Genomic DNA, 25,746 nt, shown 5'->3' with positions numbered 1-25,746 from the left:
TTGTAGTTCATGAGGAGATTGATGGTGAAATGAATAAACGCAAATTGTGGAAGGTCATATCTTAGATACAAATTGATGAAAGCATATACAGTGGAAGTGAGATGGAATTGTAGAGTCGGCATTATAGTCTTAACAACAATAATGATCCATCAAGAAACTATCGCTGCCACGTTGTCATGATGTGATGCTCAATTCCACACCACTGTTGCATACCATTTCATTTCGATCTTCTATATATGGTTTATCACTTTTAAAATAATTCAAACATGCATCTCATTTCAACCTTTTTATCTTTTTTTCTTTCACCAGCAGAAAGAACGTAGTTGTATGTGTAATTGATGTTATTTTAATTGATACTTTATTATTTAAAAAAAATTATTAATTCATTATTTTTATTAGATAATTTATTGGATGGATATATTTATTTATAAGTCTTATCGATAGCTATAGATATAAAGTATACTTTATAAATTTGGGTGACAAATAAATGTATATCAAAATAGATTTATAATTTATATATATAATAATAAATATATAACATGGGTAAAATAGGTTATCCACAAGTTGTGCCTTAAACTGCCTTAGGCTCTTTTTCTATTACTATAAATTACTACTAGAGTTGATTATACCCAATTATGATATATATAATTATTTTGTCAGCATTAAACCTTCAAGTAATAAATTAATTTCAATATTTTATATTGTAATCATTTTTATTTTAGTAAGTGTTAATAGTTTTTGACTTATTCCTTAAGTTGTATATTAAAAATGTCATACTTTGTAAACTTAAGCATTTTATGCCCAAATTTAAGTGAAGAATTTATTTTACCATTTAATGTTGATGAGTTTGCTTGGTTTTTTATGAAAGTCTTACACAATTGACCGATTTGACAGTTATTAGTCATAAAAGTGTAAGAAAAATCTGAAAAAGAGAACGATTTGATAGTTATCAGTCAAGAGTTCATTTAATCGGTGGGTAGATAAATCTTCTAGCTAATTAGGCGATCAGATCATTTCACCGGACGATCATGGCTAGATGAAAATTTCACGAAAATTGGAACAATTAGGGTTGGAAGGGGCATCGAGACGAAACCATACTTGCCCTCACATAAATACGACATGTCTAGGTCGAGGGACATCAAATCTTCCACACTTTCACATGTTCTCTCCATGCCTTTAGGCTCTCAATTCTTTAGAGTTGTATGTAACTTGATCAGTAAAGCTAAAATTCTCTCTAAATGTCCTATTTTGTCTTAATTTTTCTTTTTGTGATAGAATGTCCCAAGTTAATAAGCATTGAGTTTCATGAGTTAGAGTTGATTTTGGGGAAAAATCTGGCCCACTTGAACATGCTTAATTGGCGCCAAACGTAGCCCAAGCACTCGATCGTGTGGTCACAACCATGCGGACGCGAGCTAGTCGCGTGTAGAGCGGCACGTCGATGCGCTCAGACTCGTCTCGAACCATTTTTGCCTACGACCTCCTTTTCAGATTAACTTCAATTTTCTTAAACTAAATTCCACTAAAGTAGGCATGTTCTTATGCAATTTCAATGAAAAGACAAATGAGTAACAATTTTTAGAAAATAAATCAAATCAAGCTCAAAAGTTAAACATATATCGAAGATCAAATTGATATATACCATATATGTCGAGTTTAGAAATATGAAAATATGATGTTTGTCATGTCCCCCGTACCGGACGTATCTAGCATTTCTTTCGTAATGTAGTGTGTACATATTCTATATTCTGAGTAATGTACATACCCTACCTAAATTAGTCACTATCAAGGAATATGACATAAAAATTGGGAAGTGGTGAAGGAATGAAGAAATGTATAACATTTTTTTATTGTATCTAATATATGATTATCAAGTGTCAACAGATTTGAAAAATCACCAAATTTTTGTGTGTGAAAATATGTGAGAATAACACGGAGTCAGAGGGTTTTTTAGGACAATATATAACTTAGGTTGATTTGGAAATTAGGACAATAATTTTCGGACTTGTAAATATAGGACACTAATTAATAAGCGTTGCACCCGCAAGACATTTCTCGACCAATTATCGAATTTTCGGACTTTTTCGCACGGATCAAGCACATGACATCCTATCTGGAGCCGTAAAAATGACATGCTTGCCACATAATCAACCCTTCCGTGCGGGTTGTCATGTGCTTGGTTCGTGCGAAAAAGTTCAAAAATTCGATAATTGGCTCAGAAATGTCCTGCGGGTGCAACACTCATTAATTAGTGTCCTATTTTTACAAGTCCAAAAGTTATTGTCCTAAGTTTCAAATCAACCTAAGTTATTGTCATAAAAAACCTTCTGACTTGAATAATACGTATATACGCAAAATAAAGAATATCTATACAAGACAACCTCTTTAAAATAATACTCGATAAAATAGTAATAAACTCTTTAGATTAATAAATTTGTTCAATCCTGACTTGTGCTAGTTTAAAAAATATCAATATCAATATTAATAAATTAATAAAATAAATACTCCTCCGTCCACTAAATATTTACCATATTTTGGATGGCACGGGCTGAATAAAATGTAAGGGATGTTGTTAGTAGAGTAAGGATCTCACTTTAAATATGAGTGGAGTGTGAACCCTACTATTATAAATGGAAGTGACAATTTTTTTGTGCACGGATCAAAAAGGAAATTACGACAAATTTTTAGTAGACGGAAGGAGTAATATTTTGGAGAACTCCTTTTTAATAATATATAGGCCCCGTCAAGATTATGAATTAATAATTCTTAAAATATTACAATTGTGAACATACTATGGTCATTTGTTAAAGGGTTAAGTATCAGATTGCCCCCTATCGATGGCGTCCCTATGGCTTTTAGCCCCCTTAAGTCAGGGGGGAGACCTGCCCACTACCTTAACGTGGCTTTTTGGCAACAATTTCCCCCCAGCCTTTCGACGGAGGCAGCTCTCCCCCTGACTTTAGGGGGCTAAACGCGAGGGGGACCCCTATCGATAGGGGGAAATTGGTGCCAAAAAGCCACGTTAAGGTAGTGGGCAACTCTCCCTCCTGACTTTAGGGGGCTAAAAGCCATAGGGACGCCATCGATAGGGGGCAATTTAATACTTAACCCTTTGTTAAATAATGGATCTATTGTTGTATTAATTATCTTGAAATTGAAATTTTGGTGGATATAATCCCTAACTTTTTTAATTGCATCTAAAAAATTTTGGTGTGAAATTCTCCCGTTGTTATAATTAGTTACAATGTATTAATTGACATATAAATATATATAATTCGATACAATGAATTGGTAGATGCATGAAAATATTAATTAGTACAATAAATTAATAGATACATGAATATATTTAATTAAACAATATGCATGAATCTACTTAATTTAATTACATAAAAATATGATCTACAATTAAAAAAAATAAACTTAAAAAATTACCCTATAAATTAATAAATTCAATTTATCAATAAGATTAAAATCTCTATAAAAAATTAATAAAATTTTGGAATTCCAAGATTATTAATTTATAGCGATTATACTGTATATGATATTGGGTAGCTATTTTCCTTTCCACATCCCTTGACATATGTGAAGATCATTTGTTAATACATGCAATGTTGCAAAATTATGCAATAACTATATCCGAGGCATATGTAGACCCAAAATAGTGATCTAGAGAGCAATTGCATCTCCATCACAAAAATGGGATGACATATAGCATCATAATTCACACCTAAAGTGAGGAGAGAAGATTGTGCATGTGATAACATGCATATATGTAAGGCAAGAGTGGCCCATTGAGTGATCACAATCTCTTCAATCAACCTACAAAATAGGTTTATAAATTATTCATCTTCTCCCCCACGAGCAACCACGTGTTGACAACTGGTGGTTTTAATTAAATTAATTTAACCCCATCACATTTACTTATATGTTACATCCAATTTAATTTCTATATCACTAGCTAGTTTAACAACCTTTATAGTACTTGGCCACATTAGGATTTCCTACAAAGTGCGAATGGGCAGCAGACATGAGATCACATTTCTGACCGACCAAACATATGAACCCATTAAACGACAAGGAATATTATTCCACACTACTCTGATTAATTAATCACTGCTTCATAATAGCGAGAGAGAGAGAGTGGGCGTGGAATGTTGAAGATGAGAATGATATATACATATATGATGCACATGTTTGAGTCATGACTTAGGAATGAAGTAAGTAGCTAGGCTTTAACTTTATGGACATTAAGATAGATAACAGTCGCATGCATGGAATGGTGTATCATATATATACATAGCGATACCGTACATGATGGCGATATGTATATATCCACATGTGTGGTGTGTGTGTGTGTGTGTATTTTAAATTGGTGGTGGGGGCTAGGTTGGATAATTTGATAAAAGTGACAAGAAATTGGGTGCAGCCCACATATACGAATTAAGAGGCTTTGATGTCTGGACCACAGAAGCTTGTGTGATTATGATCTTCCTCTATTACTATTATTATTTGTTTTTACAGATAGATAGATAGTCATTGACGGATAGCGATGCTCATGCCCCAACAAGTATAATACTACTACACCTACAATTTCCACACACCATTCCTCTCTCTCCCTCTCTATATTCCATTCCTTCTCTCTCTCTCTCACAAAATCCTGACACCATTAATTCTGTTTGCTCATTAAGTACTCCTCGTATCTCTCTCTCACTACATAAATCTTGAATCTGTGGCATGGGATTGAGCACTAAACAGGTTTCGGGCGATCAAGGGGTGGATTGGGGGCAAACATTCCTGCAATCGGCGGCGGCGGCGGAGACGCCGAAAGCGCCGGCGACGAGGCGGCTGCAGGCGCAAGCGGAGGCCTTAAAGTGCCCGAGATGCGCTTCCACCAACACCAAATTCTGTTACTACAACAACTACAACAAGTCTCAGCCTCGACATTTCTGCAAATCGTGCAAGCGCCACTGGACTAAAGGCGGCACTCTCCGCAACGTCCCCGTCGGCGGCGGCCGCAAAAACAAACGCCCCAAGATTTCCAAGTCCGCCGCCACAGCTCCGGCTGGGCAGAAAAACATGTCAAACATTCTTTACCATGCATTGATCGGCCGCTCGTCGTCGCCGCTGGTGCATGAAACGACGACGTCGAAAGGTGTGGATAACATTACTTCCCCTTTCACCGGCGCAAATGCGGCTCCTACTACCGAATTTCAGTTGTCGAGTTTGGGCACCTTCGACATGAATGCTTCTCTGAATCCAAGTTCGTATCAGCCATTAAACGCATTCGATCACTTTTCTGGGAATCTTGATTCGGTGGAGGAATCGAGCATCACCACCGTGAATATTCCGGGGAGCAGCGGCGGGGCGTGGGATTTGCCCAACTATTGGAGCTGGAATGACATCGATGTCTTAACTTCAGGTGATCTGAGTATGTCGTGGGATGACCAAGACAAGCCACTTTGAATATATATATAGTAATTTGTATGGTAATAGCTGAATAAGATCGATTTTAGTTGTGGAGGATTGCCCTAATTTTAAGAGATGGTATGAATTTCGTTTGTGCAGTTGTGACCATCAAAATTGTAACTATCATATAGTTTGTCGAAGCTGTCCTTTTTAGTATCAGCTTCAGAGGTACGTAGAGGACATATTTAATGTGTCGAATTTGTGTTTGTTTGTATTTTTTACTCTCGAAGAAGAATGAATTCATGTGAATGCAGTATGTGTGTGTGTGTGTGTGAGAGAGAGAGAGAGAGGGGCAAATGGGACCTGCTACAACTTGGTGGGGGTGACTAGATATGTGATGGAAGATTCTTGTGGATATGTATCTTTGTATAGATATATGTTCGCCAGTATAGTCTGGATTTTGTAATGGCTTGTTGCTACCATAATTTCCTCATGTTCCTGGGGCCGACTTGAGTCCTAAATTATTGACAGATACGGCTTGATTTCTTGAGGCCACTATTTTAGCATCTAGTTTTTGCAAAAAAAATTGACGTATGCAAGAATTTCTAGAGCTTTGATAATTTATGCTCGTTTTTGGAGATATGGAATATATAATGGCATAACGTACAACCAAAACTAGAGTTACAAGAACAAAACTTCAAAACCAACTTAAAAAGAGGTTACAATTAAAGTTTGTGACACCATATTTCCAGACACGGATCTCGACAAATAAAAATTTAAAACGAAAAAATAAATTCTGATCTTTAATCGTTTCCAGTATTTAATCCATCACAATCAAATATTAATACATATGATATAATAGGGACATGAAAATGACAGTAGGGAAAAAGATATTGGTTGATCAAAAGCTAAACTACGTAACAAATAGAAATGCCAACATATACAGATACAACTAGAGTTCACTATCCAGTTAGGCTCCTAATAGTTAATTTTCAATAAAAAAATAAATAAAAAAAATCGGTCTAACAAACATTGCAACTCCCCATTTATTATTATTATTATTAAATTGAGAATTGACTATTTCAGTTGCATAAAAAAGTAAGAAAGGCCACTCACAAACATGAGTATATCATTGGACTATAGCACGAGTTGAACACAAAGGAGATGTTTTCTCAATCAATGATCTTGAATTAGAAACAAAAATTACATGACGTTGCTCTGAGCTCATGCAACCTCAAATGTGCATAATAATAATAAACTAGCGAAAGTGTCATGTAGTAGTTACTTACACACTCTGCATTTACAAAATGAGCATCCCATCCCACGGGAAGCCTGACCGCAATAACAAAAGAATGGAGTCTACCTACATCGAATCAAATGAGCCACTCTTTAACCTTTCCATCCGTGCCTGAAGCCCTGATAGTGCTTTTTCATCCATAGGAAGTATCCCACCCTGCATACCGCCGTGCCCTTCACCAACATCCCCGTTTACTTGTATCAATGGCCGGCTTCTCGAATCAGGATTCACTCCACCAGCTGCTAACTGGATGCTCTTCATCCTTTCCCTAATCGCATCAAGTGTTCCATTTGACACTGCAGTTTCAAGTAAATAACAAGGTAAGAATAAGAGAGCCTCACAAAAATAGCAGCAGATACACTGGTTTAACATTGATGCATTTAACTAACCACCAGATGGTAATCTGTCATTTCTTGACTCCTCGAAGTTCTGCTGTAACCCGGATGGATCATAAGACATTTTCTGGGAGACAGCATTAACAAGCCGATCATCTTCAGCAAAAGATGGCGGTAATGAAAAATTTGTTGGTTCACCGCCTGGATTCAAGTTTCTCGAGTCATTTAATGGGTCTGCATTTACAGGAGACAGAGAGCCATATCTTGGAGAAAGGTTGAGCGCTGCTGGTGGAGGAGTGGACAGAGGTACACTTGAAGGAGTCCTTCCTGCGGCTGCATTCTTCTCCATCTGCCAAAAGAATGAAATTAAGCACACATAAAAGGCACCACAAATTATAGCAAGTAAATTAGTGGCAAACCTGGGCCAAACCATCTCTAATGTATGTTCGAAATGCCTCACTGGCATTTTGCAACTGAGCAAATATATCAACCTGGGAAAAAATCGAGGAAAACAAAAATTAGTCAAAAATAATATGAACGATCACAATATGACAAATAGAAATATACTAGTAAATATCAAGTCATTTACTCATGCTACATACACTGTAACACTGATTACCTGAGGATACAATTGTGTAATGCGATAAAGTTCATACAGACCAATTGAGCAAGTCTGCTTGTCACCAATTTTCTTAAATATTGCAGCCAATTCTTGCTGTCATAGACAAACATCAAGTTTAAAATTTAGAAAGTGGAGGGCAGCATGGGGCGAAAGCCAAAGGTTACTGAGAAAATATGATGACCAACAAAAGATACAGCTGTACCTTCAACTGAGCATCTGCAGAGTGTGCAGCTGGTGCAGCATTGTTGGCAGTCGAGTCACTCCAGTGAGTTTGCCCAACAGGTCCAGATGGTGTCAGCATTCTTGCAGCTGCCAGTGTCTGCACAATTTTGTTGGGGGCATGATAGTGAATAAATGGCAAATAACTAATGTAAACAACCATGTCATAAAGCATACACCATAAATACCTGTAGATTTAGATCAATGTAGGCAAGAATGATAGGTTGTGGTTGCATGTCTATTGGCACCATGGAAAGATGACCTTTTATGGCTGTTCCACGTAGCTTAACGAGCTCATGGAGAACAGTTTTAACCATTCGAAGTGGCTTGTCATCAGCTCCCGCTCTTCAATAATTCCATAAATAAAATTAGTTTGCATACATTCTTGTTTCAAACCCAGCCACATCTAACAGGATTTAAAATGTTAATTGAAACCGTTAGATTTTCTGTACCTCTTACGTATTTCATCCATTCCTAGTTCTTGCAAATATATATGGATACTCTGAAGGATACGATCAAGATCTACATCGTATATGGTATTTTGCAAAACCTGTTTCACATTAATATTGGAGAGGTCAAGTAGTTAGGCATTACACAGGAGAAGTCAATTGAACTACACACATTAAAGGAAAAGGAAGAGTTTTAAGAACAGAGATTAAAAGGTTTACAGATGAAATACCAAACATCAGTAAAACAAATCAAGATATACTACCTTTGTGAGCTTGATCAAACATTTAACAACCAAATCAGAGAACTTCTGGTTTCTAATTGCAAGAGACTCATTTGTTGCTGGAGATGGCCATCTTGATGGATCCAGAGGCCGTAATAGATTTATAAGCACAGAGAATGATGAAGTACGGTCCGCATTATCCTGAACATGCAATCCAGTCACACAAAGATGCAACCATAAACAATCTCAAGAAGAGAAAAACACAACTAGTCATGTTTTCCTCATAGATTTACATAACAAAAGTTACCAGAATCTTTAACATCAGAACATTTAAAGCTCTCAAAAGTTGACTTCCATCATCCATCTGTGGAACCCTTTCATCCAAAAGCCATAGCAATAGTTCCGTGATGAGACTATCAAGAGTACTCTCCTTGACTGCATAAGCAAGCCTCTTGTTCTGAAAAGTCTGCAACAAAAGCAGTGATAATTTTGGATCTCAATTGACACCGAAATAATCAAGATCATGATATGACTCTTCAATTTAGGCTTAATTAATTAAATGGGAGGTCTACTATGCTTGGTCAACAAGAGTAAACAGCTCCTACCTGCATCAGAGTGTTCAGGACATATTTACAAGACCTTGAAGAGGCACCAGTGAGACTAAAGTCAAAAGTCTTTGCAACCTGCTAAAACAGATAACAATTGTGAGGATTTCCAGAAAACTATACCTAAGAGGTATGTCAAGGAAATAACAGAATAATTGCCTTATTAGCCAAGCATGAAACAAGTCTATCAGCATCTTTCACTATATCATCCATTGTGCTGCCTTCAGGGTCAGCGGTTGCTTGAGCCAATTCATGGCACACAACTTTCATCCCTTCAACAGCCTGCAGGCAAAAAACAAATATAAGTTTCGTAAAAGAAAGCTCCCATTGCTTAACCAAATGCATGAATGACATCAGACAAACAAATCAGTAATAGATTCATTGTCAGCTGGCAAGATTTTGCAAAAACAGAGAGAAAGAGAGAGAGAGAGATTAAATGAACAGAGTTCATTCAACCAATCGGTGAAAGAGCTAATACAATTTTGAAAATCAAATTGTAATACGAGATCATGTGAACATACAAGATCAGAAGGTTATGCTTATGTCTTAAGTAACAGGTAAGCATTTCTTTTAAGATAATTTAGACAGACTAGACACCATGAGCCACTCATCTCACTATCACCAAAGATGATATACAACATCTTGCACTCTAGTAATGAGACTTAAAAAAGGGGGGGCAGTCTGTTTGCCTCCTCAGTAATGTACGCACTTTTCAAACTAAAAATCAAAACTTATGTATGCAGTTAGGATGTCTCAAATAAATTAAATGTGATTCAAAGACCCTCCAGTAGAATGTACTCCCTCCATCCCACTTATCTTGGCACATTTGCTTTGGGCACAGAGATTAAGAATAAAGGGTTAAGAGTGTAAAGTGGGTAGGACCACTTATTTTATGTGTGTAGAGATGGTAGGGACCACATACTATTATTGGGAAGTACCATTATAAATGGGACAAACTAAAAAGGAAAGTGTGCCAAGATAAGTGGGACGGAGGGAGTATTTTGTTTTTCCCAGATAGATATTCAAAAATAATAATACTATTGGTTCTTTGGACAACTCTTTAGAATGCATTAGTAAACATATTTGAACAGATATTTTAAGGATACACCAAATTAACAGAAAATATAGAGCTTTGATTTTTCTTTTTATAATCTAATCTTTCAAAAAAGTATTCCATTGAGAAATATCCTAATCTTTACTCATCCCTAATCAGTCAAATAAATCCATTTTTGACACATAATCCTAAGAAGTTCAAATGTTAATGAAAACCTGTTCAGGGGATCTATATTCTAAAGACTGTCATAAATCCCAATAGACCTATAGATCCCCAATCAGCTGCTCCTAGTTAAATATGAAAAACCAACATCAAGTGACGTATAAGTGAAGTATAAGCTTTAAAATTCAACAAAGATTGCAAACAGGTAGTCCTCATCTTTACCCATCCCCAACCTGTCATAATTCCAGTTAGACCCATAATCCGAACACTCTTTGTATAGGTATTTAATTATACCTGTTCAGGAGAACCATATTCTATGATTTCCAAAGCTTCATTCCAGTCGGTAAGGCCAACACCAGAATAAGCACGTGGCATCGGTAGTCTATCCGTGTGGATTTCAGGAAGACCATAGTTCTCCCTAAGAGAGAAATAACAACAGAAATTAGTAGTAAGCAAACTCATCTATAAATTATCATGAGATAGTGGGTTCAAGGAGAAATAGCAAAACACTGTCCGGATAATGTTGATTATAGACAGTTAGTACATAAAAATTTGAGTACCGATTAAAAGTTGGGATGCTCATAGATCTTGAAACTTCCCCACTTTGCTCAGCTGGATCAGACCTGTGGGCATTAAAAAGAGAAAGAACGATGAGGTCATATAAGATATATGGGCACTTTAGTAATTACAATGAATGTCCTGCCTTAACAGAAAAAAACTCGGAACAGATTCATTGTCCAAAGACATTCCTTTTCATCATATTTCCAGGTACATCCTAGAGTATGCACATATAATAGCAATTTCAACTTGTATAAGCTGTTCATTCAATTTTATGTCACTAGATTACTAGGCTCAAAGTTCTAACTGCTAACACAAATATTATTTAGTAACAAAATTGTAGAAAATTGTGCCGTTCTAGCCCTAGAGTGAACAAAATCATGATGGATGGATTAAAATAGGACTCTAGTTAGTAACAAAAGTTATATCCAAAGATATTGATATTCCCACTTAATGGTATTCATAAACTAAAATAAATGCATAACTATCAATTGTGCACAATATGGACTTCCAGGTAGGTTGAGCCAGGATACTGGTTGAAAGATGTTCATGGCACATGCTTCTTTTCATGAAAGCTTAGTTGGACCTAGTAAGCTCTTGATAAAAAAAAGGCATGTCCTTGAAATAATCAATGTTTGGCTAAAAAACAAAATGCAACTGTGCAAGAAAAATCATACGCATTGTCTCGCACTGAGCGCCTTAGGGCAGCTCTAGCTTCCCCGGGCCTGCCTTCCTTCCTCTTCTCCATCTCTCGTGCCTAACAATTCAAAAAAGTATAAGAACTGTTTTAGTGTAAGAACCGAATGAAAAATAGACGCGAACCACGACTTACTAACCTTCCATTTGAATCTATCATCTAACATACTTCTTTGTGCCTCAGTAAGCTTCCCAACATATCTCCAAATATCATCACCTATAGCATTTGAAGAATTATCAGGACGATGTTTAAATAAAAGTACTCCTTCCGTCCCGCTTATGACGTCCCAATTTCCTTTTTGGGATGTCTCATTTATAATGTCTCAATCTAAAAAAGGAAATAAATTACTTTATCCACTCTTTCTATCTCTCTCCTCATTTACATTATCTCTCTCTTACTTTTCCACTACTCTCTCCGCATGTACTTTATCTTCATTTACTTTATCTACATTTCCTCAATTTGAGTGTCCCATTTTTTTTGGGACGTAATAAGTGGGACGGATGGAGTCGTAAATATAGTTTCACTTATTTTTTACAGTACAAATAGAAGTCATTCCTTATCAATATGATATACAACTGAAATGACTACAATAACCACAACAATTTCCTATAAAAAATTTAAATGAACAATCCACCAATACATGCAGTAGTAAGTTGTAAACTCACCAAGAATCTTATATCCTATAGCCAAAGTATTTAATGCAGCTTTGCGGGTGTCACCATCTCGTTCAGCAGTTAAACTTGCGACAATTTGCAAGGATTTTAACTGCCCACTTATCTGCCAAGAGGAATACAAGGAAAGATATAGCACAAAAACCACAAAACACTAGAGTTAATACAATGAAGGATTAACAAGGTGGCTGCCTAACTGATTACCTCAGCTCCATAGTTATCTAATAAGAATCCAACATGGTCAGCACACTCGATCCTTGTTCTGTTGTTCCTGGAACGCAAACCCTCCAAAATATAAGGAAAAGTTTTTGCAGCAGAATATGTTTGGATGACTTGCTTCATCAGTTCCCGCATTTTTTCTCGAACTTTTTCAATATTATGTCCAGACTGCAGTACAAGAAGATAAGACATTGGATACTGGTTGAGAAATTACAATTTCAAAAAAAAAAAAAAACAATCCAATTCAAAGCAACCAGAATCATTTGCCATAGACTTCAAGACAGATAACTCTCACAACAAAGAAAAGCAGATCACAAAGAGAGTTAACACAGTTACCTTCTCAACCAAGCAAGGGAGAAAGATGGTTGCCTCTGCTTCGGTCATTGTGTAGCCCTCATTTCTCAACATATCCAGAAGCTCAGGAAGAAACTCCAGTACCTTATGAAAGTTAGAAAAGAACAAGAAAGGATCTGAGTTAGTTTCAGTCTGATAGATAAGAAATACTACATATAATATCAAGAGCTAAATATTCAATGTAGCATCATTAGAGAGCTAGATTCTGGAGAACAAATATCAGATTGTAATTTTAGAATTTCCACAAACTAGTCCAAATAAACAAATGTTCTGATAACAAGTATCCTGTAAACAATCATCAAATATTGCTACCACTCATTTATTTTTTTCAAAAATATCATTTGATAAACTCAGACAGTCAAGCAGTCAAGCACACTGACAAACATAAACTGACAAATTAATAAAAGTTTAAATACCTTTAATAAGCATGATGTGTTGGATTCACAGAATCTCAACACAAACCACTTCAAGAGTATATCTAAGACTTCAATCACCTCCCTTCTCATGGATGGAAGAGCCTGTATACCGTAAATAAACAAAAGGTTAAAAAGAGAAAATTCAAGTTTCAAAATAAAAACTAGAATTTATTTTAAAAGAACCTTCTGCAATATCTCAATGCCATCAACTTGCTTTTTGAAGTCAGCACTTAAAAGCCTCCGATGCAGATCCTCGCGGAAGTATTTCATGACATCATTCTGTTGAAATGTAAGCAAAATCAATAACTAAAATCTAAAAAGAATGTAACATGTCATCACATGCAAAATTTTACATAAGGCTCACCTCTATTTCAACTAGATGCCAAAGCAAATCAACAGACTAATGATCAATTACTATTTACCCAAACCCAAAAGTTCTAAATAGTTGTATAATGCCCTTCTGTTATGATATGACACGCTAATCCCATAAATTAAAAGAACCAAGATACAGCAGACACTTTACAGTACACTAAAAAGGGATTAAAAGAAAAGTCCAAAGAGCACAAAATTAATAAAGAAATCTTAAAACGAACAGAAACCTCAAGATCTTGAATTTGCTCTATACGCAATTCTTCGAATTTGAATCTGCGAACAATAATTCTTTCCCTGTCATCCTGCAGGGGTATCATTAAGTTTATAAGCCACTGTGTTTGCAGAAAAAATACAGCAACTATTACACTGTGGCTTCCTACCAAAATAATTGTACCTTGTTGCTTCCAAAAAACAAATGTGTACCTTGTTTGAATCCTTCAGACTGATCAGAGCTTGCGACTGAATGTTGATGTCTTGAACAGACAGTATAGATTCTTGCCTGGATCCCTTGGTAGGTACAGCTCTCTATATAAACAGGATATCAATTAACAAATACATTATGTTTCAAAAGAAAGAAATCAACCATAGAAAACATACTGAAGGTGCATTTCTGTTTCCATGTCGAGATGTGCGGTCACCATGACCATTGGGTTTTGCTGCCTTTATGCTGCTTTTGGAAGTCATGCTTGACGAAACTGATCTACCAGATTCATAATTATCTGCAATGGATATGCAGCACAAAGAAATTCAATATTAGGGATGGAAAGTGGAAAAATCATCATACATTTTAGTAGGAGATGGATGAGTTGATAGAAAATAACATAATACCTTGAAAAGATCCATACGGCTTCAGTCGTTCGCCAATAATAGCTAAAGCAGAACCTTGTATATCTCTCAAGTTTTTGGAAACCTATAAGAGGAGAGAGATAAGATGGATCTAGCAACACCTAGCGGCTAACGGAGTTGGTAAACCTTAATCAAGAAATAGAAATTATGGATGTTCGTACCATTTCTTGTCCACAAACCCTCAATATTTCATTAAAGCATGCTTCAGCAGCTTTACGAACATCTGCTGATTTATCCTGGAAAGGTAACCAAGAAATATCAAGAGACGTGAAGTAGACACAAACAGTTACATATGAAATAACCATTTTGCAGATAGAAATACCGTCATAGCAGATGCAGTCGGTTTGAGCAGCTGTATAGCATCAGGGAACTCAGCCAATCCAGCAAGTTGTCTTGACAGCCAATCGAAAAGATCTTTGCGCCCTTCTGCACCTACCTTAGCATCTGTGAGAACAGCTGTAATATATGGAAGCTGAAGACAATAACGAACAATGAGGTCAACGATACTCAAAACAGGATGACGAAAAAGGAAAAACACTATTTTCCAAACTTGACTACAAACCATCTTATCGAGATGAGCAGCACCAAGCCAAGCATCTAAGGTACTCAATGTACACTCACGCATATGCTTTTTATTGTCGCCAAGACATTTCAAGACATCCGAAAGAATGCCCTGCATGAGCCACATTCATGTAAACGATCAAGCCTTCACAGGAGCTATGTGTATGACAGAAGAGTTTCAATAATTAAAGGTACAAGTATATGGTTCTTTGGGATTCGAGATTTGCTGACTGATCCCAAGTATTTATTAAATTGGGAAGACTCGCTCATACCTTAGATGCGATTGTAAAGGACATTTGATTAAAGCAGGAGAATCTTAATAAACCTAGAACTAGTAATGCAAGCGGGTACCTTGCTTGACTTCTCAACTGGCTGTCCCATTGCAGACGCAAGAGCACCAATTGTGGACAAGGTGGCGATAATCAAATTTTTGTTACTGTCGTGTAAACGCCCCTTTAAAGCTCCAAATAAATCTCCTAAAGCAAGAAAGATAAGCGGGCATTTCATATAGATATGTATACAGAAGACAAAAAGTTATTTCAAATTAGCCACTGAATATACCAGTTCCAGCAGGCAGAATACGTTTGTTCGCCTCTTCCAGAATTTTGTTTACACTTTCAATAGATTCCAAGCGGACCTAAGACAGAAAATAAAGTCACATTGACGAGATGCCCTCTTAAATTATTCACATATTTGATGTCTAACAAAACCTTCCAATCAGAACTCTCTAAGCCTTTTAACAAAGTGGGGGTGATCTTTTCACTGATATCTTCACGTGGAAGACCATCCATGCCGCCAGTCACCGCAGATGATGTGGCATCAGTTACTTTAACAGCCTTCTTTGGAACTGCGGATGCCTGCAAAGAGTAGTATTTGAGCTGAACAACAAACTTTCATGGGAAAAAATGATAGTTAAACACCAAAAAAGAATTACCTCGTGTGGATTTTTTTCATACTCAGCATCAAGGGTACTTAGTAGAGCAGGTTTAACATCAGAGAGAAACCCCTTTATATCTTCAAGGAGAGTAAAAACAGTTAATCTCTCTTAACATCTGACTATTATGGTTCAATGAAACCCCTCTAAACCCACACCACAACATCCCTAGATACGAAATATGAATTGAAAAAATGTATCACCTGGACCAACAAACTTATGAAGGACCCCGATTAGTTTAACTGTAGCATTTCTAGTTGCAGCTGCACTAGATTGCAATCCAATGTCCTTGCAGAAGTCAATTAAATCCTGAAAAACAAATATGATACATGTCAAAACCACTACATATCAAAAAATATTCTTGATAACATTACTGTTAGAAACCAAATCAGAAAGAAATGAGAGAATTCTTAAAAATAAGTTTTGAGCACCTTCAGCTTAATATGAGAAGTACCAAAGTCGTCCACCGCACAAACCATCCACGACAGGCCTTCACTAAGAACCTTTGGATTCTTGTGCTCCTTCATAATTTTATACATCTGAAAGAGCCAAATGAGAAATAATCAATCCAAACATGTTCATCAATATGACAAATTATCCTAAAATTTGCACAAGGTGAATTGACATGTGCGACAAGTATGGTTGCAACCCTTCAGTTCTGAAAAACTAACTGTCCTAACCAAACTACTCCGAAACATTGCAATGGAAACATCGCAACACATATTATTCAAGGCCTGAAATACCAATCTAGGAAATTCTCAAATGACCTCTCAAAATATTATATTTGATGGAGCAGCGCCGGGTGGATTAAAGATGTATACCCGGCGCCGCTTTAAGAAGGCAGCAGCATAGCAGAACGCAGGAGCTATGATTTCTTTTAATTATTCAGTTTTTATTTAGTTTTGGGCTGTACGGGCTTTATGTCTTATGCATGGGCCTTAGTAGGAATTAAGTATTTATTTGCCTGCTTCTCAGTAAATTAGGGTATCCAGATATTATTGTAGTTAGCGTTTGACGCTGTGACAGAGATTAATCTCTGCGGCCTCTTTTGAGGATTATCATTCAATTCAGTTCTTATTCTCATAATTCCGTCTTCACTCTATCAATATTTGATCAAATCAATTCAGAACAAGACATTTGACCCCAAAAAAAGGATTAAGAGAAGAATCACCACACCATGCATAAATAAATACAAAGGAAAAAGAAATTACCCTCTCAAAAATAAAACCAGGTCCCACAGCTTCACAAAAAGTGGAAAGACACTTCATGGCCTGAGCACGAGTCTTTATGTCAGCTACTCTCTCGGTAATACCTATCAAGTACAACCTTGCATATGTAAGAAAATGCTAAAAGCTCATTAATTTTAACTCCAAGAACATCAGAGAACTGTAAGCATTTGCATCTCAGAACTGAATGTAAAAGTTACAAGCTGCGAGAAATTAACTACTTAGCCAATCAAAGAAATGATAAAACATATTAAAATGTCATGGTATTGATTGTACCGAACTATAGACTTTTCTGACCTGAAAGGCAGAGCACAACACACTTTTTGGGGAACTTTGATGCTGTTGCAGCAATGTGGGTGACAATATCAATAACCTGTTGCTGGACCTGCTCAAAGACAACTCTTAGGTTGAGTTCAGTAGTCCAAATAGTTAGTAACAACAAAGAAATTAAGTTAACATTATAAATTTCTGAATGCCACACCTGAACATTTTTCTCATTCCAGCCAGGAATAACACAAAGTAAACGGATCAACACCTCAACAGATGGATCAATTTCTGTTAGTGATTCAACCTGCTCTTTAAAAGACACGATAGCTGCAAAAAAATAGTTTATATATTAAAAATCATAATACGCAATTCGTCAGTATCAAGATAAGAATCTTGTATAGCAGTGTGCTTTATAGGATGCGGCAAAGACTTAATTTGCTTGTGCAATTCATACAAAAGCTTCTCAGCAAGTTTAATACTCTAACATCAAACCACCAAAGATTAGCTTTAGCTGCCATAATCAGAAAAGAGCAATCGATAACGGAGCACATATATATTCACCAGATGAAGCAACAGAATATCAAGAAAATAAAAAATAAAAAGGTAAGATATGAGGATTCATCTACATCTCAGATACTATTTTGCTTAAAACACCCATGACAAATTTATTTCATTCAAGCAAGTGCAAAGGAATGGATAAAACAAGCAGGTTCTTGGCTCCATAAACTGAGAAATGTTGGAGAGATAATAACTAAGACACAACAATACCATACTAAAGTTACTAAACCTATAAAATACTCAGGAACTACAAAAGGAGACCACACATTGCAAAACAAACAATTTCTTCCACAAGACCATAATAACCAACCAGTAAAAAATCCTCAAGCAAAAACAGAGGAATGGTAAAACTACATACAAAAATGACAATCTATAAAATAAACAAAAGAAACAATTGATATGAAAAACATTGCGTGTGTAAATACGAGATAGTCATTATTTCCAATAAAGATCTAACAAACTGTGTTAGTTACAAATTAAGATTACCTGCTGCTTTAGAAATTGTATATTCTGAACCTCAATTTTCCTAAAACATTGTCCAATGGAAGCACAGGTCAAGAGTTATTTTTCTAAGCACATTTTAGCATCAGAGACAGAAAAGATTGTTTTGATACATAACAAATTTCTATGACATTGGAGATGTGTCTAAAAATGCAGGAAACAATTATCCCACGATGCAAAATCATAATTTAAGGGGAAAAACTCATCTAAGTCTGACTTAATTAAACTACTGTCACAAATAAAGTCAAGCAGTAATTAGAAATGTAACCTTCAAGCCGCTCTTTCCACACAGCACTCTTTAGTTGAGTAATTGTCTCTGCTTGAATAAGAGACCCTAATCTGCTCTCAATCTCTTCCAAACTCATTTCCGTTGGCTGTAAAGAAAACTGGATCAGTAATCCAAAAAAAAAAAACCCATCTTGGTATCCCAAATAATCTACTCAACCATCACACAACAGGTAGAGGGGAAAAAAGAACATATCAGCTCAGACCTCGACATCTTCATGTTCCACAGGCTTAGAAACTTTTGTTTGTCCCCCTGCATCAACCTTCTTGTTGGTACCAGATTTTCCAGACGTGGCTTTCTTAGTGGCAGCTGGCTAAAAAAAGATAAGCATACAACAAGCCAAAAGGGAGAGTTAACAGGGATCAACCATGTGTACATGAAGTAGCTAGATATCTTGAATAAGTGCTCATACTTCTCATTATTATGTAGTAATCTTTTTAAATTGTACTTACAGCTGTAGCAATAGGCTTCTTTCCACTTAGCATGCTAGCTGCTGACCTTCTAACAAATGATGAATCTGAGGCCTGCAGAAGGGGATAGAAAGCGGAACGAGGTCAACATAAAACCAGTCAACAACATACCTCATAGACAGTGCAAACAATAAAAAAAGCTTGCTATTTCTAGTTCCATTTCAGGCACATTTTACATTCAGCAATAATTTTCAGGAGATGGTGAAGATGTATATGGAATTATGGACATACACGCTCATTGAAAGACTACTTGCTTCAACATAAGATTGAAGATTTTTCACAACATATAACTAGATAGGCGAAAGAAATTTAAGAGCAAATGTGGTTTCAAAGGTATATGTTAGGTCCTGCTGAGTAAGGAACCAATCAATTTCATTTAACTTGTATGTTAGAAGATTATAGAAAAAGAATTCAAATTTCACGATCTCTCCTTTGTTGCAGATTATAGTCAAATTATACTGCATCTCAATGAGCTCATTCCATCAAAATAAGAAAAAATAGCTGATTTAAGTAGAAAATGTACCCCTGTGGTCATAGCTCCTGCTGAAGATTGAACCACACCTGAGATTATTGAAATGATAGAGAGGTTAAAACATATTTCAATAAGAAACATCAAACTATTGAAATTACCCAGTATGCAACAAAAATCAGATTCCAAACCTGAGTTTGGAAGAGTAGACTGATCCCCTGTCGACCCCCCAATCATTTCAGATAACTTCTTTTGTCTGACATCATCCAGCTTTTCCAGAGACTTCTCCAAAGGTCTCATACCAACCATCTAAATAATAGAAATGTCTAAATAATTGAATTGGCGCATAAAAATTAATGAGATGAAGATGGAATCTTGAAATAACTACCTTAGCTATAGCCGCCAAAGCTGAGAAAGCTGCATCCCTTACTTCAGGTGTTCCATCATTAAGGGACTGCATAATTCATGGACACCAATTTAGACATTGACACAAAAAGTTGCTAATGACCCAATACACAACAACGATAAATTGAACAATTCAAATAGTAAAGTTGTTTTCGCAATAATGTACGTATAACTACACAAAATCTAGAGGCGGGAAAAAAATAATTCACAATATCTCATCTCTGACATGTTTCTTTTGTGAAATAGTACGAAGTTTCTTTTTCCACCCGAACAACTCAATTCAAACAATGAGATTCGCAGTCATATTGTTGATTCAATATCAGGAGTAAAAAGAAGAAGTAATTGATTGAAAAGGATTAAAATCAAAATAATGCTGCATGTTTGAGAGAAACACATTGTGCTACTAACCTCCATGCAGATGGGAACATATTCCTTGTGCACCTTAAGTATAGCAGCTTTATTACTAGTTTCAATACAGAATGTAACCCAGCTCAACGTCAACGACCTTACAAGAGGAACTTTGTTTTTCACTGCCACCTTCACATCTGCAGGAAAACTAGTAATCAATAGGATTTAAACACCGAAATAAAGACACAGAGAAGCCATGCATATAATCAGCCAGTTCAAAAAAAAGGTAAACCAAATTAGGTGATTTTGCAGTGATTTGGAAAGATATTTCAGAGCAATTGACTGAAACTATCAGAGAATACATTTTATATCTTTATGCAACTTGAAGAGCACTGCATCCAGTTAGCATGTGTGCCATAACGCAACACAAGGAGACTTGTATATAATGATTGAGGCAAACACATAAAATTTGTGGAAATGCAAGTACTTCAATGACTTAGACGCCAACACAGAAAAGGATAAAAGCAAAAAAATGAGGAATGGGGAAGTGCAGAAAAAAAGCTAGACACGAAACAAGATGTGTTTTAAGCATAAGGAAAGGTATGATGCAGAGGTTGAAACAACAGTTCAGAATCCAAATAAATATTGATCATGCCTTCAACAGTGTCAGTTAGACTTAAGCATCCGGACTTGTGCATCGCCTGAAGAGTTTGGGTAAGGGCCTCCGTTGAAGTAGGCTTCTTCTCCTTCAATTTTTCCTGCACATCATCATCAAAGATCAAACTCATGTTATGCAATAAGCAAAACTCACAGATGCAATTTACAATCTTAAAGGGTGTGGCTGCAGATAGATTCTATGTTATTAACTCTCAGGGCTGTCGACTCAATTCCAATTGGACAGGGACAGAATCATGATACATAAGGATGACATCATATTATAATTCATACACCAACCCCTAGAAAGAAAAGGTCAAATAACTCTTCATAACACATCTATTATCATTTTTGTGGAGCATTATTGCAACTGTAATTACGCAAGTAAATAAATAAAACACAGTACTGGACTAACCAGTAGTACAGGCAATAAGAAGCGACAACTAGCCGAAAAATGGGTTCGAAGACCCCTAGCAAGGTTTCCCAGTGCTTGGATAGCTTCAACTGCAACAGCAATGTTTACATCTGTGATAAGCTGCAAAAATCAAAATGTTGCGCAGGCAAGACCAATTAGTCGAGATATCAACACCAACAATATATTATGCATACAATCTAGAAAAATCTGGATTAATTTGTGGTCAAGGAAAACCATAGCATACCTTCTTTAATGTTCGACAAACTTCTGAAAAATCTCCAGGAGCAATCTTTTTGGTGGATGCAAGTTTGGTTAATTCAGCAACAGCCTCTTTCCTCTCAGACCATTTTGCAGCTTTCTGAAAATACAAATGCAAATAAATATGAATAGGAGGCCACAATAAATAACTTTGTGTAAATTTTTCATATGGTAAAAGACAAAGACAGGCCACTTACCACCCCTTCCCAAAATCCAGACTTCTCCAAAGGCGTCAATATATCAACTGGATCAACAAGTTCATACTCATCTATCTCCTGAGGAACTGATAGGGAAGATATCTTAGACAGGGAAAAGACAGCCACAAAACTAAGCCACTAAGGTAAAACAACAGGAAGGTATAATAGGAGTAATCATTTCCAATACCGGCTTCAATTATTACAGCTTAAGATGGTTGGGCTACAGTGTTGTAAAAGACGCAACTTGACTTGTCAAGGACCTAGGCACCTAGCACATATATTGGGGTTCAAGCAGGCCCTAGGTGCCCTAGCACCTAAGCGAGGATCAGGCCAGCCCAGGTGCGTAGACAGATTCAGGAAAAAATCAGAGGCAAACTTGAAGTCCCTCGATCCCAGGCTAGGTGGGGATTTTACAGTATTGGCCAGAAACATTGTGCAAATAAAGAACAGTGATTTCAGAGTACACACATACCATCAGCTACACTTTCTTCCGTGGGTACAGAACCCACAGCCTCAGAAACAGCTTCTGGTTCCGGCTCCTTGTCCTGCTCAGACCTGATAAATAGAAAATGCAAGATATAATGATCTCGATCATAAGAAAATTCATTTTATGCTAGTTGCATTTTAAACAGACACTAAGAGCTTCGTCTGTCAAAACACAAATATACAAAACCAGAGAAGATCAGTAGACACTAGTTGCAGAATAAGCATAAAAAATTGAAACACTAGACCAGGAGAACATAGTATCATATATCAGAATCACACAAGAAAACTAAGAGTGAAGCACCTGCATAGATCTCCAACAGTTAAAACAATACTATCAAATATCGACTACGTAAGACTATGCAAATGCTCTCAAGCACAGCTGTCAGAGATATTATCACAATATACAAAGTAACATTCTTAAAAAAGTCCCTCAAAAAAAAAACATTCTTAAAAAAAAGGAAGATTCACTACATCAATATAGTAAGATCACTACAGAATTAAAAGCAAAGAACAAAAAAATATCAACGACAAAAGAACAGTCACCTGATTTTGCGGGTAGGTTTTGCAGTTCCAGCGACATTACCAAGCTCGGCCTCCAACTCTTTTTTCTTAATATTAATAGAAAAAGAAAGAACGATGACATAAAAAGCAAAAATGAGGGAAAGAAGAATCAAACACAAATCTGAAATTGGAATACCATTGTATCTCGCATCTTTTCAAACAAAATTGACTTGACAGGATCCTTTCCTATCCAACGACAAAGCTCTAGTGTCAGCCCTTTCGAGGAAGCACGAACATTCTGATCTTGATGATCAAAAAGTTCGGGAAGCATCTTCAATATTCTTTTTGGTGGTATTATCTTTGACCCAAATTCACTGATAAAATATCCACACAAACGTCATGGTAATGCAGGATGAATAGAGGCATTTTGGTTGAGAAATGACAAGTAAAAAAGATTAATCCACCACCTTAATGCCTGAAACATGACATCAATTGCAGGAACAACAGCTTTGGCAACTTTATTTTTAATGGCTTTCTCCATAGCATCCTAAAAAGTAGACATTACTGCACCAATTAGGAATATCCAATGAAAACTGCACCATCTAAATTCAGTGTAGATGCATCAAATAACATAATCAGATGTGTTGAAAGCAGTTTGTTATTCGCGTTGAAAAGACTAAGCAAATCAAGTTCAATGATTAGTTGAAGTTATCAGAAGCCATGCAAAGTAGACATAGTCTAGCCAGAAAAAAGAGGTCAAATATTTCTCATTTTCCATATATTCACAACGTTTAGCCCATTAAACAAGCTTCCAATTTTCAAGAAGGAAAAAAAAAAAAAAAAGGTTACAGTTGTCTTATAAGATTATCAAATAGATCAGTTTCATTCATGGCTGACAAGACCTACTTCTTGGTGTGATTCCTGGCATCAAAGACTATAACATTTGACGAATTAGTTGCCTAAAGATGAATGATATCCTGATTTGTGAGCTACCAACCAACATATCTTAGCCTAATTTTTTGCTTCCTCCTCCTGCATAGTAATATTATCAGTTTGACATCTAGCCACCTAAACAGACAAAGGTGACATACTTACATGCAATGCGATCAGTTAACCAACTGATCATCTAACTGGCATTGTTATATAAGGAGAAGAGAAGAACAAATTAAGTAACTCCAGATAAACGGATTATTGATTTGACAAGTACCAGGAAAGCTTCAACAGCCTCCAACTCTACCCAAAGCATAAATGACATTTGTGCCTTCTCCACCGTTTTAGGCCTTCCGGTTAGGCATTTCGCCACGATTGCATCACATACCTCTTTCGCGTATCTGCAATGGAAATAAAACAAATAACTATTCAATAGATAGCACATTCAGCAGTATCAAATAAGTATTCCAAACAATTTCAGTGAATTCAACAATAAAATCAAAGAAATCAACCAATTCACCTTCCAGCATCAGCATCTGCAGCTCTCAAAAATGCAATGAGCGCATCCAGAGCCTTCTCCTGCACCGGTGCATTGGAATCAGCCACCGCCTTCCTGAAAAAAGGACCTAGCGAAAAAAACTCCAGGATTAGGACAAAAAAGAATGAGGAAAAAACTGTAGTAATTCAAACGACCACGATCCCACCCACATTAACACTTCCGTATCCGCCCTCTCCTTCCATAGATCAACTAGACCCGATCAAACAACCACAAAACAAACTAGATCTATCTCGATAAACAAACAAATCCTCACCGAATTCACGAAGGCGCGGGTCCTTAGGATCGGTGATGCCGTCGCAAACGGCCGCCAAATCGATATTCGCGTCATTTCGCACTTTCCAATTCTTGTGCGCCAACCGGTCCTCCCACGGCAATTTCTTCGCCTCCTTCAACAACTTCTCATCCTCCGACATTTCCTATATTTACCGACGAATAATACCTCTACCGAATCTGGCGATGCTAATGCACTGACTGACAAAGCCGTCGGCGTGATTTCTCCGTTGGAATCTCCGGCGCTTAAATTACCACTCAGCCGAGTGCCGGCGAGTCTCGAATTCGAGGGTTGAGTGAGAGGCAGGGAGGGGGGTGGGGTGCGTACGACAAATCTAGTACTTCTCTCTCACATTCAAAAAAAAAAAGGAACAAAACAGAGGAGAGAGACAGAGAGGGGCTAATTTTATGTTTTACGTTTCGGAACAGGGGAGGCCCGTATTAAAACATGACCGCGTGGAAACAACGAGCGAATCCTAGCCGTACATGTGGCGGATCTAGCCAGCTGGATGCCGATTAGCCAGTTAGGGTTCCGAAAAGCGCGTGGGAGCGAGTGGGTTAATCTGTTGTGGTTGAGCGGTGTTATTTGAAGAGGACTGGAGCGGGGCCCACAGTGGGGGGAGCGGAGCCAAGGCAAAGAAAGTGCTTGTAAATAGAATTCAAATCATTTCGAGTGGGGTTAAATTGAGGTGGAGTTATTGCATGCGGAAAGGTACAGTTGTTAATCCGCCTTAAGTCAGTTTGCGCTTTGCGCGTCTTGTACCTAGTGAAATTCGAATGGTAAGTCGCCGTATTCTATGGTAGTATCGGCATTCGGCGCATTAGATCTTGAGAATATATTTTTTACTTTTTTAATAACGTTATATTTCCTTTGCCGGCAGTTTAAAAGTATATAGCAAATAATTAAATGGCTATAGAATATCCCTCCAATTATCGGCGGCTTCCTCT

The 25,746-nt window shown here is 36.8% G+C and overlaps 2 protein-coding genes across 3 annotated transcripts; one reads left to right on the top strand and one right to left on the bottom strand.

Annotated features, from left to right (window-relative positions):
• The first annotated feature begins 4,276 nt into the window (after nt 1-4,276).
• LOC130985550 (dof zinc finger protein 4-like) lies at nt 4,277-5,972 on the top strand. Its single transcript, XM_057908576.1, has one exon. The coding sequence runs from the start codon at nt 4,735-4,737 to the stop codon at nt 5,461-5,463; it is 729 nt and encodes a 242-aa protein (XP_057764559.1). The 5' UTR covers nt 4,277-4,734; the 3' UTR covers nt 5,464-5,972.
• A 546-nt stretch (nt 5,973-6,518) lies between these two features.
• On the bottom strand, nt 6,519-25,171 carry LOC130985549 (protein MOR1). 2 transcript variants are annotated; one of them, XM_057908574.1, is made up of 54 exons: nt 24,782-25,171; nt 24,490-24,595; nt 24,247-24,370; nt 23,507-23,586; nt 23,236-23,413; nt 23,082-23,146; nt 22,525-22,607; nt 22,053-22,138; nt 21,842-21,955; nt 21,598-21,717; nt 21,184-21,286; nt 20,589-20,725; nt 20,164-20,229; nt 19,967-20,084; nt 19,830-19,867; nt 19,289-19,360; nt 19,042-19,149; nt 18,819-18,924; nt 17,706-17,818; nt 17,522-17,609; nt 17,210-17,310; nt 16,430-16,537; nt 16,202-16,307; nt 15,999-16,078; nt 15,775-15,921; nt 15,626-15,701; nt 15,416-15,540; nt 15,066-15,176; nt 14,826-14,975; nt 14,665-14,739; nt 14,486-14,567; nt 14,255-14,376; nt 14,081-14,182; nt 13,885-13,959; nt 13,469-13,564; nt 13,286-13,387; nt 12,852-12,953; nt 12,501-12,683; nt 12,291-12,402; nt 11,765-11,841; nt 11,606-11,685; nt 10,931-10,993; nt 10,665-10,788; nt 9,314-9,436; nt 9,155-9,232; nt 8,857-9,015; nt 8,592-8,750; nt 8,332-8,429; nt 8,068-8,224; nt 7,863-7,979; nt 7,658-7,753; nt 7,458-7,529; nt 7,093-7,387; nt 6,519-6,999 (listed from the first exon to the last, which is right to left on the bottom strand). In XM_057908574.1, exons 1-54 carry the CDS (start codon nt 24,939-24,941, stop codon nt 6,770-6,772), a joined length of 6,048 nt encoding a protein of 2,015 aa, XP_057764557.1. In that variant the 5' UTR covers nt 24,942-25,171; the 3' UTR covers nt 6,519-6,769. The 2 variants fall into 2 exon arrangements, with proteins under 2 accessions (XP_057764557.1, XP_057764558.1); XM_057908575.1 differs by having other exon boundaries at nt 7,096-7,387.
• Between the last annotated feature and the right edge of the window lie 575 nt (nt 25,172-25,746).

The sequence above is a fragment of the Salvia miltiorrhiza genome, chromosome 5 (genome assembly GCF_028751815.1).
Source record: "Salvia miltiorrhiza cultivar Shanhuang (shh) chromosome 5, IMPLAD_Smil_shh, whole genome shotgun sequence".
NCBI classification, from domain to species: domain Eukaryota; kingdom Viridiplantae; phylum Streptophyta; class Magnoliopsida; order Lamiales; family Lamiaceae; genus Salvia; species Salvia miltiorrhiza.
Note: the sequence above shows the minus strand (reverse complement) of the source record. Positions and strands in the feature narration are given on the sequence as shown.